General features: G+C 29.9%; 1 protein-coding gene across 1 annotated transcript; it reads left to right on the plus strand.

The window, feature by feature from the left end:
• Window positions 1-9,257: 9,257 nt before the first annotated feature.
• On the plus strand, window positions 9,258-11,019 carry LOC101208235 (metalloendoproteinase 2-MMP). Its single transcript, XM_004143739.3, has one exon. The coding sequence runs from the start codon at window positions 9,605-9,607 to the stop codon at window positions 10,703-10,705; it is 1,101 nt and encodes a 366-aa protein (XP_004143787.1). The 5' UTR covers window positions 9,258-9,604; the 3' UTR covers window positions 10,706-11,019.
• Window positions 11,020-16,724: the final 5,705 nt, after the last annotated feature.

The following is a 16,724-nucleotide window of genomic DNA, read 5'->3' on the forward strand; positions in this document are numbered from 1 at the left end:
GAACTACCTAAGAGGACTAGCAAGGATATGGCTAACTTACGCAAGGAGAAGTTTGGAGACAAACTTCATCTTGGCGAGATAACTTCCATCATTTGTGTTCCAAAAGAAGAACAAGTGTAGATACTAAGTGCTGAGAGGTTGTCATCCTTAAACTGAAAGCTCTATAAGTTTTGTAGGTGAACACTTCTAGATATACCTTGCTTAACTAGGCTTAGTCATTTGAATCATGAGAGGTGCTTGCCTTAATCATAAGCTAGTTAGCTAAGTTATATCACATCAGGGCTTTCGTACGACTTAATCGTCCGGTAATGCATTGATTTTTCTTCACTCTTTTCTTAATTAATTCAAGTTAGTTCACGTTTGCATTTTATTTTCGCAACCACCTTCATTATTCCACCTCTACAAATTCTCTAGTGTAGATAAGTAGATATAGTATAAACTTATACTCATTTACACTGTATAGTTTATTTTTTTATACCACCTAATTGAAGAGTATACCCTAAAACTAAGCTTTAATATCAATTTCTTGTGTCGACTTTAGATCATCTACGAAAACCTATTGTTTCGCTTACACTTGAGCAACCAAGAAGAAAACTTGTACTCAATGAGAACTTAGCAATTATATGATGAAGAGATACGTATCGAGCATTTTGCATGCAATGATTTTGATCAATGACTCATCATATTATAGAATTAAATACCAACATAAGCAACAAAACTATTTCCTAAGTCCAAATGGAGTTAACTCATACATCAAGCAAGTCTTTGGCACCGTTGAGCTGATTTCCACAAGCAAAAACATTACTTCAAATTAAGTGGAAGGTGGTTTAAACTTATCTTCAGTATTGGTTGAATTTGATTTTCTTGTTGCAAAATTGAGTCAAGTTCGTTGTCCTTGAATGATGACCAATCCATTTTTGTGTTTTTGAAATATAACAGATGTCCAACTACTCTTTTGCAAGAGGATAAACCTTTCAACTTTGCAACAATCTCTTTACCTTTATTTATGATTTTGTAAAGATTCTTTATACACGATGGTTTAGATTTGGCTATTTTGGAAAATGATCATTTATAGAGGATAAATCCAAGTTATTTAGATTTGGCACACGACCGCTTATATTTGGATCACGATTGTTTAGATTTGATCGTCTAAATTTTGTTATCCAAATCTAAATGATTTTGTAAAGATTCTTTATACACGATCGTTTAGATTTGGCTATTTTGTTACATAATCGTTTAGATTTTGCTATCCAATATCCAACCATTTTTTTCACGATTTTTTATATTTGAAACAACCAAATAACCGTTTCAAAATATATATATATATATGTACACAATCTTGAATCAAATAATAGTTTGAAAAGAAAAACTCCAGAAGAAGAAAAGAAAAAGACGATGGAAAGAAAAAAAATCAGCGAAGAGGAAAAGATGAAAGATGATGAAAAGGAATGATAAATCTGAAATATATAAAAAAAAATTGCCAGTTTCATGGATTTTTTTTATTTAGTTACACAGATCGTAAATATTTTGCTGATTTTTTATATTTATGAAAATTAACCTTTAAAATATCTCTAATATATATATATAGGAAAATTATATAGGATATCATTTTGAGAATATAATATAGCAAATATAGTACATTGTTTTAGAATTTTGCAAATATGACAAAATTTTCACTTATAACAATACTCTTCATCTTATATTTGTTATTATTCATAAACTACCATTCAATAACTTATTTCTCTTCTTCTTTTTAATGTCATAATCATTATTTATTTATTCTTCCATTTTTAAGGTCCTAATTATTTGTTTATTTTTATACTAGAAAAATTATTTATCATTTCTATCTTAATCTTTATTTTAAAATATCAATAGTATAATAATTGCAATATGAAATATAATGGTTGTTGATCGGAGTAATTTAACTTCAGTTGTGATTTTTTTTTTTACTTTTTTCGATGTGTATTTTGAATTAAATCTTATTTCAAATGATTTTATTTTGTTTTCTATATTGATTTTGTTTTGGTTTTACTTTGTCTCACTTTTGTATATCAATATTGTGATATACTTATATTATATATATTAGTTGGTTAATATACTTACTACGTTATTTTTGTTTTTTCAAATTTTATGCAGTTAATTAAAGTATTATTAAGTATATGAATGATGTAACTCAGTATATCATTATCAAGTATATCAATAATATATTGTTAAAACATATCAGTAAAGTAAATCATTATCAAGTATATGAATCAAGTTTACAAGAGTATATCAAGTGTATAAGTAGGACTCCAAGCATATCAAGTGTATTTAATCAATCAAATGTATAAGTGAAGAATATTAAGTGTATCTGCAGTACATCAGGTGTAATAAACATATAATGTACATCAAACGTATCAAATTTGTTGAGTGTGCCATCAATGAAGCATAACAAGTTTATTAGTGGTGTATCAAACTTATAAGTGAAGTATTTAAGTGTATCAAACTATATCAAGGCCTAAGGGGTATCAAGAAGAATAAAGTGTAACGAGGAGTATTCTAATGTGTATCAAGATGTTTCAGGTGTATATCAAAAGATATCAGGTGTATCAAAAAGTATCAGACGTATCAAATGTATCAATCAAATGTATCAGATATATCAAGAAATATCAGGTGTATCGAAGGGTATTAGGTGTATCAAACTATATTAGTAATAAGGACATTTGTGACATTTTATCTTTTAATGTGTGTGCTGAGCTTTGTTTTTGCTATTTTCGTAAATAATAAAGTGTGCACTATGGACTTAATTATTATAACTTATTTTGTCATTTCTCCAAGTGTTCCATATATATATATACACACTCCAAGAACACGTTGCATGATATTTTGTCAAAATAAAAAATAAGTCATATAGTATAAACAACATGGAATTGAGTCTTTAATTTGCACCTTATAAAAACGGACTTAACTTTTTCCCTTATTGCAAGTTGACTGCGCTTTGGTATTGATGGTTAATTTGAAATAAATTTTAATTAAGAAACCAACCAAATATGTTGAAGCAAAAAGAATATTGGAAATATGGAGGCAGAAAGCTAAGAGACTAAATAAATAACATGCATTCTAATTTTACCATCTATCCCCTTGGACTACCTCTTAGCTTGGATGAGTTAACAAACCAATTGATAATAGGAGTATTAAAAGCAACCACCACATATAAACAAACACATAACACACCAATAATTTCAACGTGTAGTCAATAATACAATAAAAAGGTACACATACAACACATAGATATCAATTGACAATGGCCATCTCCTCTCTTAGAAAAACAATATCACTTGAAGGGAAATATGAAAAAACAGAAAATTCTCTGTTAAGGGTGAAACCTATGATCAATATATCATCTCATGCATTTTACTTTATGCTTTGGGTAAATCTCTTTCCTTCTTCCACATGTGCCTCTGTTATTATACAGCAGCTCATAACGGCTTCTCCTCCCTTTATTTTCAAGCAGGTTTTTAAAAGCACTTTTAAAAAGAAACAAAAAACCAATCTAAATCATCCTTCAATTTCAAATTTTCAATGTTAGAGACGTAGGGTAATATTTAAAGAACAATAACATGTCATATATTTCAAACCCTTTGACAAATACTCCAATTTCGAAATGTCCCGAAGACGAAGTGTGTGAAGATTGGGAAGTTCTTTCCAGTACAGTATGCTATCATCTTTCATTTAATTTGTAAATTTTCGCAACTGTGTATGCTAAGAATCTCAAGATGTTTCATACTGCAGAAGAACTCCTCTGGCAAGAACTCAAGATCAATATTTCCAATTTCAAGAGAAGATAATTTAGACAAATTTGAAGAAGAATCCACAACAGGGTTTGTAGCCATAACTTAGCCATGTTATGGATACTTAATTAGTTTCTCAAGGGATGAAAAGAAGTTAGTTGGTGAAGAAATATAACCATCATTATCAATTATGTATTGGATATTGGGTAAGTTTATAAAACGAAGATCCTTGAGATATGAAAATTGAGCAACTTGAGGGAGATACTGCAATTTTTCACAATGTAAACCTCTATGCTAACCAAACCACTCAAGAAATTAGAAGATAGCCAATCACATAACTTCATTCCTCTATATCCTTTTATAATCATTTTGCGAACATTTGGGTGTGGTTTTAAGCACTCCAAAATCACTTCATCTGATGCATCATCAATTTTGAACCTCTTATATTTATATGTGTCCCAATGCAATTCCAACTCTTGAACTCTAGACTTCTCATCAAAGTATTTCACATATTTTAAATCAGTAATGCTGCAAAATTGTAATTCTCGAATGCATAATGATCCTCTCAAGCTTTTAAGTCCATTCAACTCACTCAAATCACCACCTTTATCTTTTCCTAATACAAATAAATTCATAATTTGAAGGTCACTCATACCACCTAACCCTTTTGGCATGTGAGTCACCCATGATATATATCAAGATGCCTGAGATTGATCAAATTGTTAATATCTCTCGAAGGTTCTCTTACCCAAATACAGTGGAGAAGGATAAATGTTTTCAAATTATACAATTTGAAAAAAGTTCTGAATGATTTTGGTACAATTAGTTCCCTTGATATTGACCCTTTGTTGTTGGAAAATAAGACGTGTCTTGTCCTTTCGTTTTCTACTATCGAACACGCAAGATCGTGGATGAAGTCATGCATCTTGCACCCCTTGATATCTCCCCATTCATTTTTTTATCATGTCTTGAAAGAATGATCTCCCCAATAGTTCTTTAAAATAATTGTCACCAACATCTTCAATCGTAATACTCTTTTTATCGTGGTTGTTCAATGAAACCATGTGCCATCCATTGTAATATCAATTCATCCTTTTGAATCTTATGGTCTTTTGGAAACAAATCACAATCCGTAAAACATTGCTTCAAATTAGATGGGAGATCATTAAAACTCATCCTTAGTATTGATTGAATCTCGTTTTGTTGTTGCATGATTGTGATAAGTTCGTTATCCTTGAATGACAACCAATTTGTATATGTGTTTTTAAAATATAGATGACGTCCAATGAATTTTATTGCAAGAGGAGAGCCTTTCAACTTTGCTGCTATCTCTCTACTGATAGTTATCTTCGTTCGAGAATGTCATTTTTCTAAATAATGTCCAAGAGTTGTCATTGTCAAGTTCTTTTAAACGATGCAATGAAACTGTGTTAGAAGCATGTGCAACTTTCTGGCTGCATGTTGTTATCAAAATCCTACTTTCCTTGTCACCACCTACTAGAAATCTTTTTAGAGAAATTCATTTCTTATGGCTTTTGTTCCACACATCATCCATGATCAACAAGTACTTTTTTTCATTAATTTTTTCTCGAAGCATACTTTGTAATTTATCTAATTGAAGGGACTTAGGTTCCTTTTCTTCAATAGACTCTATAATCTTTTCGACAATTGTTTTTACATCAAATTCTTCCAAAATACATACCCGTAATTTCAATTGAAAATGTTTGTTTATCTTCTCATCCTTACAGATAGATTGAGCAAATGCAGTATTTTCTAATCCTCTCATACCAACTATGGAAACCACTTCAACATTATCCTTTTTGGTTTTGGTATCCAGTAGAAAATCTATAATAGCTTTCTTGTCATCATCCCTACCAACCACTTCTCCCTTGAGAATAAAAGAGGAAGTCTCTCGTATTTTCATCGACTCGTCATCTTGTATCTCCCTCACATGCACACGAAGGAGGATCAGATGAGCTTTATCAGCAACAGTAGCATCTAGTTTCTCTCTAACCTATTTGAAGGGGTTGCCACTTGTATGGGCACAAGAAAGTCACATAATTGCATGTAAAGGTGAGTTTTCTCTCTGTACTTACTTGTGTTTTACTTTTTCTCTTTCCTTTGCGTGTAGATCTTTGATTACAAAAGATTGAAGAGCTCTCAAGACCTTTCTTCTTATTTCTTTCTTTGCTGTAATTTCTAGTTTTACTTTACTGTTTCTTTGGATGATGGTGAGATGAAGAGAGGAGGAAGGAGAAGATGAACACATATCATTTTAAAGTGGCTCGGCAAGTGCCTATGTCCACTGTGCCTTTTGGGAGCAAGGTATTATTTCTTTTTCATTTTTTTTGTGTATGAAATGTCAAAGTGATACAGGGTATTTATAGACTTCCCTGTGTCCTTTAATTAAACTCTAGTTAGACAATAAGTTAAAACTAACAGATTTAGCTGTACGTCTTTTACAATAAAGGGATAACTTTTTTATTAAGAGTTTTCCACAAATCTCAACCTTAAAAGATTTAGAGTGAAAATTTTGTGTATATCTTGACTCCCACAACATTTGATGCAATCACTCCTTCTCGGGTTCCAAGAACCCGATTGTTTGAAGACACATGAGGAACTTCATTCGAGTGACTACCTTCGTCAACATACCAGTTGTGTTTTCACTAGTATGAACCTTGAGCACTTCTACTTCCTGTTTTTCAATTTATTCTCTAATGAAGTGAAATTTAATATCTATGTGCTTTGTTCTACTGTGATACTGATTGAAAGAATGGAGTTCCTATAGCGGAATCGTGTGAATGTCATGCAAAAGAAATTCAACTTGAAACACATAGAACACACCTAAACATGCTTCTATGGAGGAAAAGAAGAAAAGAACTAACCTTTGTAGAACCTCCCAAAGAACACCACGAAATCTGTTATCCTCAAGAAAAAAAAAAAAACAACATAGAGTTTTGTGGGGCTTTTGTGTTTTTGTTTTGTTAAAGGGAAAAATATTTGCAGAGAGATTTATCTTTTTGGAACCAATAAATCGTCAAAATTCTCCCATCAAAATATTGCATCGCTCCCTTCTATATCTTAACCAAAATATATGAAGAGAGATAGAACGAAAAGTTATCAAAATAATTTCCTCTCTCCATCACGTAGAATAACTCCCTCGGAGTTATTCTTTTATCTAAATTCATATTAATATAAATCTATATAAATATAAATTATATTATATATTATATAATATTATTTTTATATTATATCATATCATATATAACCAATGATCTAGATTTTCTCATATGATCTATAGTTCTAATATGAATTGAATCCATATTAATTTTCAATCTATAGTTTATTTATGAATCTTATTCATATTATTATTATTTGAATCATATTCAAATATTAACTTCTCTCATAAAAACTTTATATTTTGATTTTGATCCAAGTTCTCCTCGGGAGTAATTTCGATTATGAATATATTGTTTTTGGAAGAAAACTTATAAAAAAAAATAGCAAATTTAACAAAATATTTACAATATACAACAAACTTTTCAGATTCTATCAATAGTAGATATTTTGAGTTTGGTCATTTTTAGTTTACCCAATTATTTAGAAAAAATCTTCCAATATTTTTTAGTTGAATTTGATTTAGTAAGGTTTATTATTATTATTATTATTTGTTGAATTTGATTTAGTAAAGTTTATTTCTAACACGTCTATAATGAAAGGTTTTCCTAGTATCTTACTTTGACAAAATACCGAGTTTTGACTATAGATAATTTTACACGAACAACTTAAGAAAGGGGCATGTAGGAAACACCTACCTTTCAAAACTCTTGGAATCTATGGTCAAGAGTTCTTAAATTTTCACCCAAACATTGGTGCTTTGACTTCTTCATGTGCATATGACATTATGTAAGAAAAGGATAGGTTGATGTCATAACGTTCTCTAGACGCTATTAGATAATCTAGAAGTAACACAATTCAAATTCAAAATTCAAAATTCAACCCCAATTTAATTATTAACTACTTTTCTTTTTAAATAGTTGTTCATTTTATCACCCAGCCCACACAACTGACACCAAAACAAAACAAAACACAAGACTGCCTCTCCCTTTACTTAACCTTCAAATCATTGGTTGCCCACCTCATATATTCTTTCAATTTCTTTCTTTCTCTTTTTCAAATACAATTTGGCTTACCAAAATTCCTCCTGCCACCTTCCTATGCCAATTAAATTATATTTGAGTTTGTTCATGTTCTTTTTGTTATCTAACGTTCTAATTTAATTTTTAACATATAATAATCAAATCATGGTTTTGATTAGTCAATCAAATACCCTCATGCCTATCTTTTTATGACTCTTTTGTATTTATTTATGCTAATACCTATTTATTACTAACTACTTTGGACCCTAATTTATATATTACAAATTAGAAAGTTCCTTTGTTTCAATGATATAATAACTCACATAATATAAGATATAAACTAAAATTATTTTGTAACTTGATAACCATATTTTTTATAAAAAAAAATTAAACACTTTTTTTTTCTTCAAAATTCTTACCATCACATGCATGGTTTTTAAGATAATTGTAGTAGGAGTAACAACAATATTAAACTATTTTTAAAAAATAGTCACAAAGCATTGATATTGCAAATATGGTTGTGTGCCATAATAATGATACCTCCATTATATTTATAAGCTAAATGACAAGTAAGAAAGGTGAATTATGCATGGATATTAAAAGTGTGCATGAATTATATGAACACTAAAAGTGTATAATTATAGGGCACATGAATAATATATGGTACATGAAGTAATTAGTAGGTGAAAGCTACTTATTATTTTTATTTTTTAATTAAATAGACATTTAATATTTTTTTATTAATATTTATAATAGTTTCCCTAAAATCTTTTACAATGTCTAATACTTTCCATCTAATACATACGTGAGATTGATCAATTTCAAAGTTGTTAAGGTGAAACAAACATGCCACAAATACACGTGATTTCAACAAAAAAAATTATGGTAGAAGACTACATATTTACAAAGATTATACAATTATTATGTGCTTGCATATTTACTCGATAAATATACTAGAATTTGTTGTTGATGTAGCAAGAATCAATGTCTTGTTTAGCTCACTTTAGAGGCACGATAACTTTCCGTTTCATTATTTAAGTAGAGCAAACTTTTAGTTTTTGTAGCACCACATATTAGATTAAGTTGAATAGAAAACGTTTTAGCTCACATAAACCGTGTCAATTTAGGTTGATCAAACACAAGTGCTAGAATGAGCTTTTAGCCACACATTGGTTTGTAGTTCATCTCATCGTTTCACTTGTGGTTAAAAATAAAAATTTGTGAACGAAATGGGAAGAAATAATTGCACATGTATTCATTAATTTAAATTTTCAGAAAATAGAATTTATTTTCAGTTGACATTTACAAGTTTATTGATATATTGAGAATGTTAATGAAAATACTTTCACGTACTGAATTAACCATAATACTGCTATGTATGGTGATCATGAACACACGCGCTCCTTCCTTGTATCACATTTATGTTGGAGTTTTAGCTTTTATATACATAGTTGCGTAGAGGCAGTCAAGTTTGAAAAGGCAAAGTAGCATTTTCAACGCGCAAAGTCTATAATCAAAACAAACTAAACCAACCAAAATCCTATTCCAAAGTTTAAAAATAATAAGAGAAGTTACACTGAACATGACTCTGCTGGAAGTCGTTGGCCGCCCCTATTCCCTCATCCTTCTAAATAGTAATAATCCCAAATCTCCTCCAATCTCAATCTTCCCCCCAAATCCCTCAACAAACCAAAAATGAAATTCCTCCTTATTACTTCACTCTCTCTATTGCTTTTTCTCAATCCCATCTCTGCCCATATCTTCCCCAACGTCTCTTCAATCCCATCTTGGCTTAACAAAACCACTTGTGCTTGGGACCAATTCAAGAAACTCAAAGGCTGCCGCCCTGGTGATCGCTTCAATGGCCTCTCTAATCTCAAAACTTACCTCAATCGATTTGGCTACATTCCCTCTTCTCCTAATTTCACCGATCTCTTCGATCCTCTCCTTCAATCTGCCCTTAAAACCTACCAAACCAATTTCAATCTTAACGCCACTGGCCTTCTCGACGACCAAACTCTCGCTCAGATTCAGCTTCCCCGATGCGGAATCCCCGATATAATCAATAATTCCACTTCTATGAATTCCGGCCAACCAACCGGACGACAGTCCCCCCATTTTCACTCTGTTTCTCATTACTCTTTCTTCCCCGGCCGCCCCATCTGGCCTGCCCACCGTCGTGATTTGACCTACGCTTTTGCGCCCGAGAATCCTCTTTCCAACGAGGTTAAAGCGGTTTTTGCTAGGGCGTTTGCTCGTTGGGCGGCTGTTACGCCTTTGACATTCTCGGCTGTAGAATCGTTTCGGTCGGCGGATATCCGGATTGGATTCTACGCTGGGGATCACGGCGATGGGGAGCCGTTCGATGGGGTTTTAGGGACTTTGGCTCACGCGTTTTCGCCGCCGAGTGGACATTTTCATTTGGATGGGGATGAGAGTTGGGTGGTTTCCGGTGACTTAAGATCGGCTCCTCTGGCAGCGATCGATTTGGAATCGGTGGCGGTTCATGAGATTGGGCATTTATTAGGGCTTGGTCACTCGTCTGTTGAGGAATCCATTATGTTTCCGACGATCACTTCGAGGACGAGGAAGGTGGATCTGGCTGCCGACGATATCAATGGAATTCAAGAACTGTATGGCGGAAACCCCAACGGAAACCTCTCGCCACCATCGAGTAGTACGACGCCTTCCGTACAGGAGAGAGAGATGTCAAGAAACGGAGCTGCTCCGAGGCCGTTGAGGTTCTGGTGGAGCCCAGTTTTAATCGCAGCCGTTGAACTTTTCTTGATGAGATAGATAAATATGCCTTCCGCTTATTTATTGATTTTTTTTCTTTTTAATTTCTTTTCACGATTCAATTTTTTTCATTAGGTGTGCCTACACCTAATTACGCTACCCTCATCATATTCCTTATATTGATTCTCTTCTTTCCTTTTCGGATGTATAGACATACTATATAGTTTTTCTTTTCTTTCTTTTTTAAACTACACATACCATATACTTTGTAAATATTATTCTTATTACTTTCATTGATGTGAGTTATATATTTAGATGATTGGACAACTATGTAACATAAATTATTATTGTCAAGTTGACATTAGAATCCAAAACTATAACTTCATTTTTTTTTATAAAATAAATTTTCTTAATGCCAAAATATATGTTTTCATGCCTAAGAATTTTTTTTTTGTTAAATTTCCTTGTATGTTGATTGGTTATTTAAAAATGTCTCTCTTTCTTTTCATATGACCAACAGAAAACCAAGCAAAATTTGATTTTAAGTTCTTTGCTTACTTCCAATCTTGTCCAAACATCAACTAAGAAAATGTAAACAAGAATCCTCAACAATGAGATGTTATGGGAAGAATCCTTTATAAATCTTTAGAAATTCTTAATTAGTTGTTTTATTCATTTCTCTTTTCTTTTCAGATTAGTGTTACCCACTTTTTTATTAAAAATCTAAATGTATTATTGAAATAAAAGTGAGAAATTTATCCCTACGAGCTTTTAAAAAATATTAGGAACCTTGTATAAAATATAAAATTAAATTCATTGCAGGAATTATATCCCATAAAAACCCATATATAATAAAATCTCATATCTAACTTCTATATAAATAAAATTTGACAAACTAATAATTTGATGTTGTAAATATATATATATTTTTTTTAATGAAAAAAAGGAAGCACTAATTGAACCTTTAATTATATTCCGCAAGATTTTCATTTAATTATCATAATTTGACTTCATACAATTGGTTGGATTTTTCTAAATCCAATGAGCACATGGCATGTGTAAGTTTATACTCTAAAACGTTCTAGAAAATGTGGAAGAAAGAGAACTGAAAATTCAACCCCAATTTAATTATTTCACTACTTTTCTTTTTCTAAAACAAAATTGATTACTTGTTCCAATTTTGAACTCTTTATATAATTTATTTACACCCAACACAACTAACTAAACCACACCAAATCCAACCTAAAACAATACACAAATATCCATCTTCACTTATTTTCAATTTTTTTAATTTTGGTTACCTATTCTAACTTTTCAATTTTCCAATCTTTAAGTCATAGTAATCAAAACCTCATTATTATATATATATAAATATTAACAAATTCAAAACAATTTTTTCTTCTAAAGTATTGACTTTCACTTTTGTACATTACATATATATATATATATATAATGCTCTTTTGACGTTGAATAGGTCCCTAGCCACGTAGGATTAGGCAACCTGAAGCAATGTATTAGGTTTAACCATAACAAAAGTTAAAAGCAAAAGACCATAAACAAATTAAAATAGGAAAGAAACAATTGTATGTTCATATCATTGGTTTAAAATTCTAGAAATACAATTATTTCCATGTCAAATTCATGATTTTATTGATACATTTCGTCAACACACAGGTGAGTATCTTGTATTTTGATCCTCCTGATAATCTTTTCTTTTTCCTTTTTAATTTCATTGTTGTTAAAGAAAATGTATCACCAATTTTGTTATCATATATGAATATTATGTTCGGTAAAATTATCCTTAATTTTATTGAAATAAATGGTATGTGACCATTCACGTAAAGTTGCATTGTTTCATGGATGAACATATCTTTTTTACGTCTATTCTTCAATTGAATAAGAAGAAAATATACTATTATTTGAATGACCACAAATAGTCTAATTTTTCTATTCTAATAATGATTTTCTCTCGTAGAAATTTATTTCTTTAATAAACTTTGTTCAAGTTTGGTTTATTTTCACAAAGTATAGTTCGTTGGATCTTATAAACGATATACTATTTCCATTAAAAAGTTTTTCTATTCGATCATGGAAGACAATTACATATGAAACTCAAACACTAAAGTGAGTAAAATTGTCTTAACAAGATAACGTGAATTCGTTGGTATTAGAGTCTTTTCGATATACTAGATTCTTTTTTTTCTGTTATTTTAGTTTTTCGGATTTGGTTTCATATTGATTTTGTTGTTCAGTTTTTGAATTACTAATAAATTTTGTGTTTTTCTAAAATTATTTCCATCTACACAGCTCTTAGGAAAAAAAATTGTCTTAGATCATGTTTCCCACAATTCCCAACCCCTTTTCGATTTTCAATAAAGATTGCTTTTCAATTTTAATTGACTATTGAAGTTTTATAAAAAGTCTCATTCTTTATTTGATCTTAATCTTTCTTGCATTTATGTGATTCAAACGATCACATCAATTTTAATGTTGTAACTTGTGGTTTGCGGAAAATTTCAGATTATATTTTAATTATGTGGGATAATTTTGTGAGTAAGTCAAGGAGTGTTGTATGAATTATCGACGGATTAGTTATAGTTCAAAAATTTTTGGGAATAATTGTCCCTAGTTGCATGATCAATTTGTTAAAACTTCTTTAGGTTGGCAAGTTTTTATTTTATTATTAGCGTATATATAATTTCTTTGACGTTTACGGTCTGTTACGTGTGACACATGACTTTGTGTTTTTACATTTAGGGACAGTTCGGGAAGAAAAAAGAAAGAAAAAGTAAAAACTAAAGATAGTCGTTTGTACGTTTGGAGCAAAGATTAAAGAGAAAGGAATAAATTTATTTTCCCTTATTGCTTCTTAATCATTTTCTTTCTTCCTCTCAATCTCCTTTTTCCTCCTTCCTGTTATTTTCTTTCTTTAATAAATAATTTTCTAATCACATTCAACTCTTCTCTTTTTTTTCAAAGTATATATATATATATATATTTTTAATAATTATCTTTTCATTTTTTCACAACAATTTTATATATACATATAATTATCAAATTTCAAACAAAACCTCCCTCTTCAATTCAATTAAATAAACACCCAATAATATTTAATTAAATTCAAATTCAACAAATCCAATAATTAATTAAATATTAAATTCACAGATATTTAATTAATTTTAACGACACAAAACCATAAATTCTAACTCAAATATTAAGTGAATTGTTTGTTAGTTGAACGACCCATTTTTGTTTTGATTTCTATTATATTTTTATTATTATTTTGTATTATCCTTGATGTATGAGTTCACTGTTTAACTGCATTATGAATATTTTTGTTTCGTATTTCATTTTGTTTCAATGTTATTATGTTAGTCTTTGTTTGTTTAAATTGATTGTTAATGACACTCAATTTTCCACTTACAACATCAATTTTGAAAAATAGATATAATTTCTTTCGCAGGTAACATATCAATTAATTTATTGGCATGGAAAGATTTGTACAAAACATTCAAAATTGACATCGAATTTATGAAAACTAATGAAATATATTTTCCGATAAAAATTTTAAATTTTGATAAATTAAAAATACGAATATTTGTGTATTAAACCTACCATACGAATTTAAAAAAAAAAAATACAAGAGAACAAATTTAAATAATAATAATAATAAAATTTTATGATATTGCATTTACAACATCAATTTTAAAAAAATAGATATAATTTTCTTCGCATGTAATGCACGAAAACCTTGTGTACAAAACGTTCAAAATTGACATCGTATTTACAAAAACTAATAAAACAGGTTTTTCGATAAAAATCTCAAATTTCGGTAAATTAAAAATATGAATATTTGTGTATGAGATCTATAATACAAATTTTAAAAAATATACCAAAGTATGAATTTAAAAAATAATAATAATAAAATTTCTTGATATTGCACTTACACCATCAATTTTAAAAAAATAGATATAATTTTCTTAACACGTAAGACATAAAATTAATTTATTGGCATGGAGAGTTTCCGTACAAAACGTTCAAAATTGACATCATATTTACGGAAACTAATTAAACATGTTTTTTTTTTTATAAAAATTTCAAATTTCAGTAAATTAAAAATACAAATATTTGTATATTGAATCTATAATACATTTCTTTTATATAAAAAAAATACAAGAGTACGAATTTAAAATAATAATAATAGTATTTTTTTGGTCATATCCTACCCATGCAATTATTTCTCCAAACAAATATTATCATAATTCCCTCGTAATTCTTCCAACTATTTCTTCCTCCAAACAAAAATTATAATAATTCATTCTTTTTCATAATCTCCATTTTTCCATATTCATTTTCCCCTCTTATATATTTGAGAGTGATGATTTAAGAAAAAAAAAAAAAAGGCTTATTTTGATCTATTGTGTAACTATTATACATAATGGACATTAAGCATTATGGGTACTAGACTTGATGTTCTTGAATCGTTTTAAGTTTCTAGGCACGATGAATGGTATCTCGAGTTTAATTTGATATTTCATTGATTATATTTGGTAATAACTTGGTAAACTTGTTTACTTTATTTTAATGATTCGTCTCACATAAATATAATCAACAATTTCAATTTGTTATACCACATATTGTTGATGGAAATTATAAAGAAGTTTGAGAAACTTAAATGCAAAATATTTATATAAAAATCATATTTTGAGTGAACTAGATAAAACACTATATAATGATTATAGTAGTAGTGGATTTGACAAATATATATATATATATATGGGAATCATTAATGCAAAATAATATATGAGATGCATAACAATGAAGTTCCAAGTTTGTGATAGAACACATTATGTGATATGTCTCCCCCTCATGCTTGAAGGTTAATTATATATGGTATCAAAACTCCCTGAGTGAAAACATAGGAAATGTCTTGTGAATTATGGAAAGATTGGGACAATAATTCAAGTTTTAGAGTATTTGATAACAACTCAAAAAAGAGGTTCAAATATGTTTTAATTGAATACAAAAATGTTGTATACATCTTTAGTGAATAATAAAAAGTCTCGACATATGTGACAAAAGTTTGACTATAAAGTTGTTTGAACAGGGTAACCTATAGAAAGTTCTCCACTTGCATATTAAGTAAACATGATTGATTGTCAAAGTAAGTTATCGATCATTTTGACTTAATATTCAAGTTGAGAACTTTCTATGACTTAATTAAAAATGATCTTAATATTCAGGTGGAGAACTTTCTATGGCTTAATTAAAAAATCTCGATCTTGTCATTTACTGCTCCTCTCTTTCCAATCAATTTTCTGGAATCACTGAAGCAAGGGTTGTTTCTACTTGAAGCAATTTCATATTTCCTTCAACGCACCTCGTAATAATATTCAACTTCCCTCTTTGCACATTTTGCCTACGTCTCTATGATCATATACTATTTGACTTTCTAGTTCTGATTTCTTCTTTCCTCTTTGCACATTCTTCCCATGTCCCTATGATCATACTACTTACAGTCATGCTAGGGCAATGTCCAAAAGTTCGGGAGACCGGCGTTGATGCTTAGAATTATGTTTTTAATTTTTATTATTCATGTACTTTTGGAATTTACAAATGTGTACTTTTGTAACATTTGAATTAATTTTAATATAAATTCGATGTGGTATTTTAACGATTTTATGTTAACTATTTTTAGAATTTGATCAAATATAAATCGAATCTGATCCTAATAGCGAAAAAAATTAAATAATAATATATAAAAACATTATAAAAAGGTTTTCTCAACGTATCACACAAAACACGTTGGGCATGGACGCTCATTGCCGACACTTTGACCATGCTAAACGATGCTTCTCCGACGTTGTTAGCTAGCCGGCATAGACCCCATCAGGCAAAAGCTTTTACCGATGTCGTCGGGTTGCTCGTTAGTTTAACTTATCACGATCGACGCTCTTCTCGAAGTGACGTTTTGTGTCAGTATAGACACACCCAACACATTTTGTGAATTTTACCGACGCATGTGTGCGTCGGACAAACCCCTACTTCGGGTAGAGTGAGAACAAAGATAAAAAAAAAG

This window comes from Cucumis sativus, chromosome 5 (assembly GCF_000004075.3).
Source record: "Cucumis sativus cultivar 9930 chromosome 5, Cucumber_9930_V3, whole genome shotgun sequence".
Classification (NCBI taxonomy): Eukaryota; Viridiplantae; Streptophyta; class Magnoliopsida; order Cucurbitales; family Cucurbitaceae; genus Cucumis; species Cucumis sativus.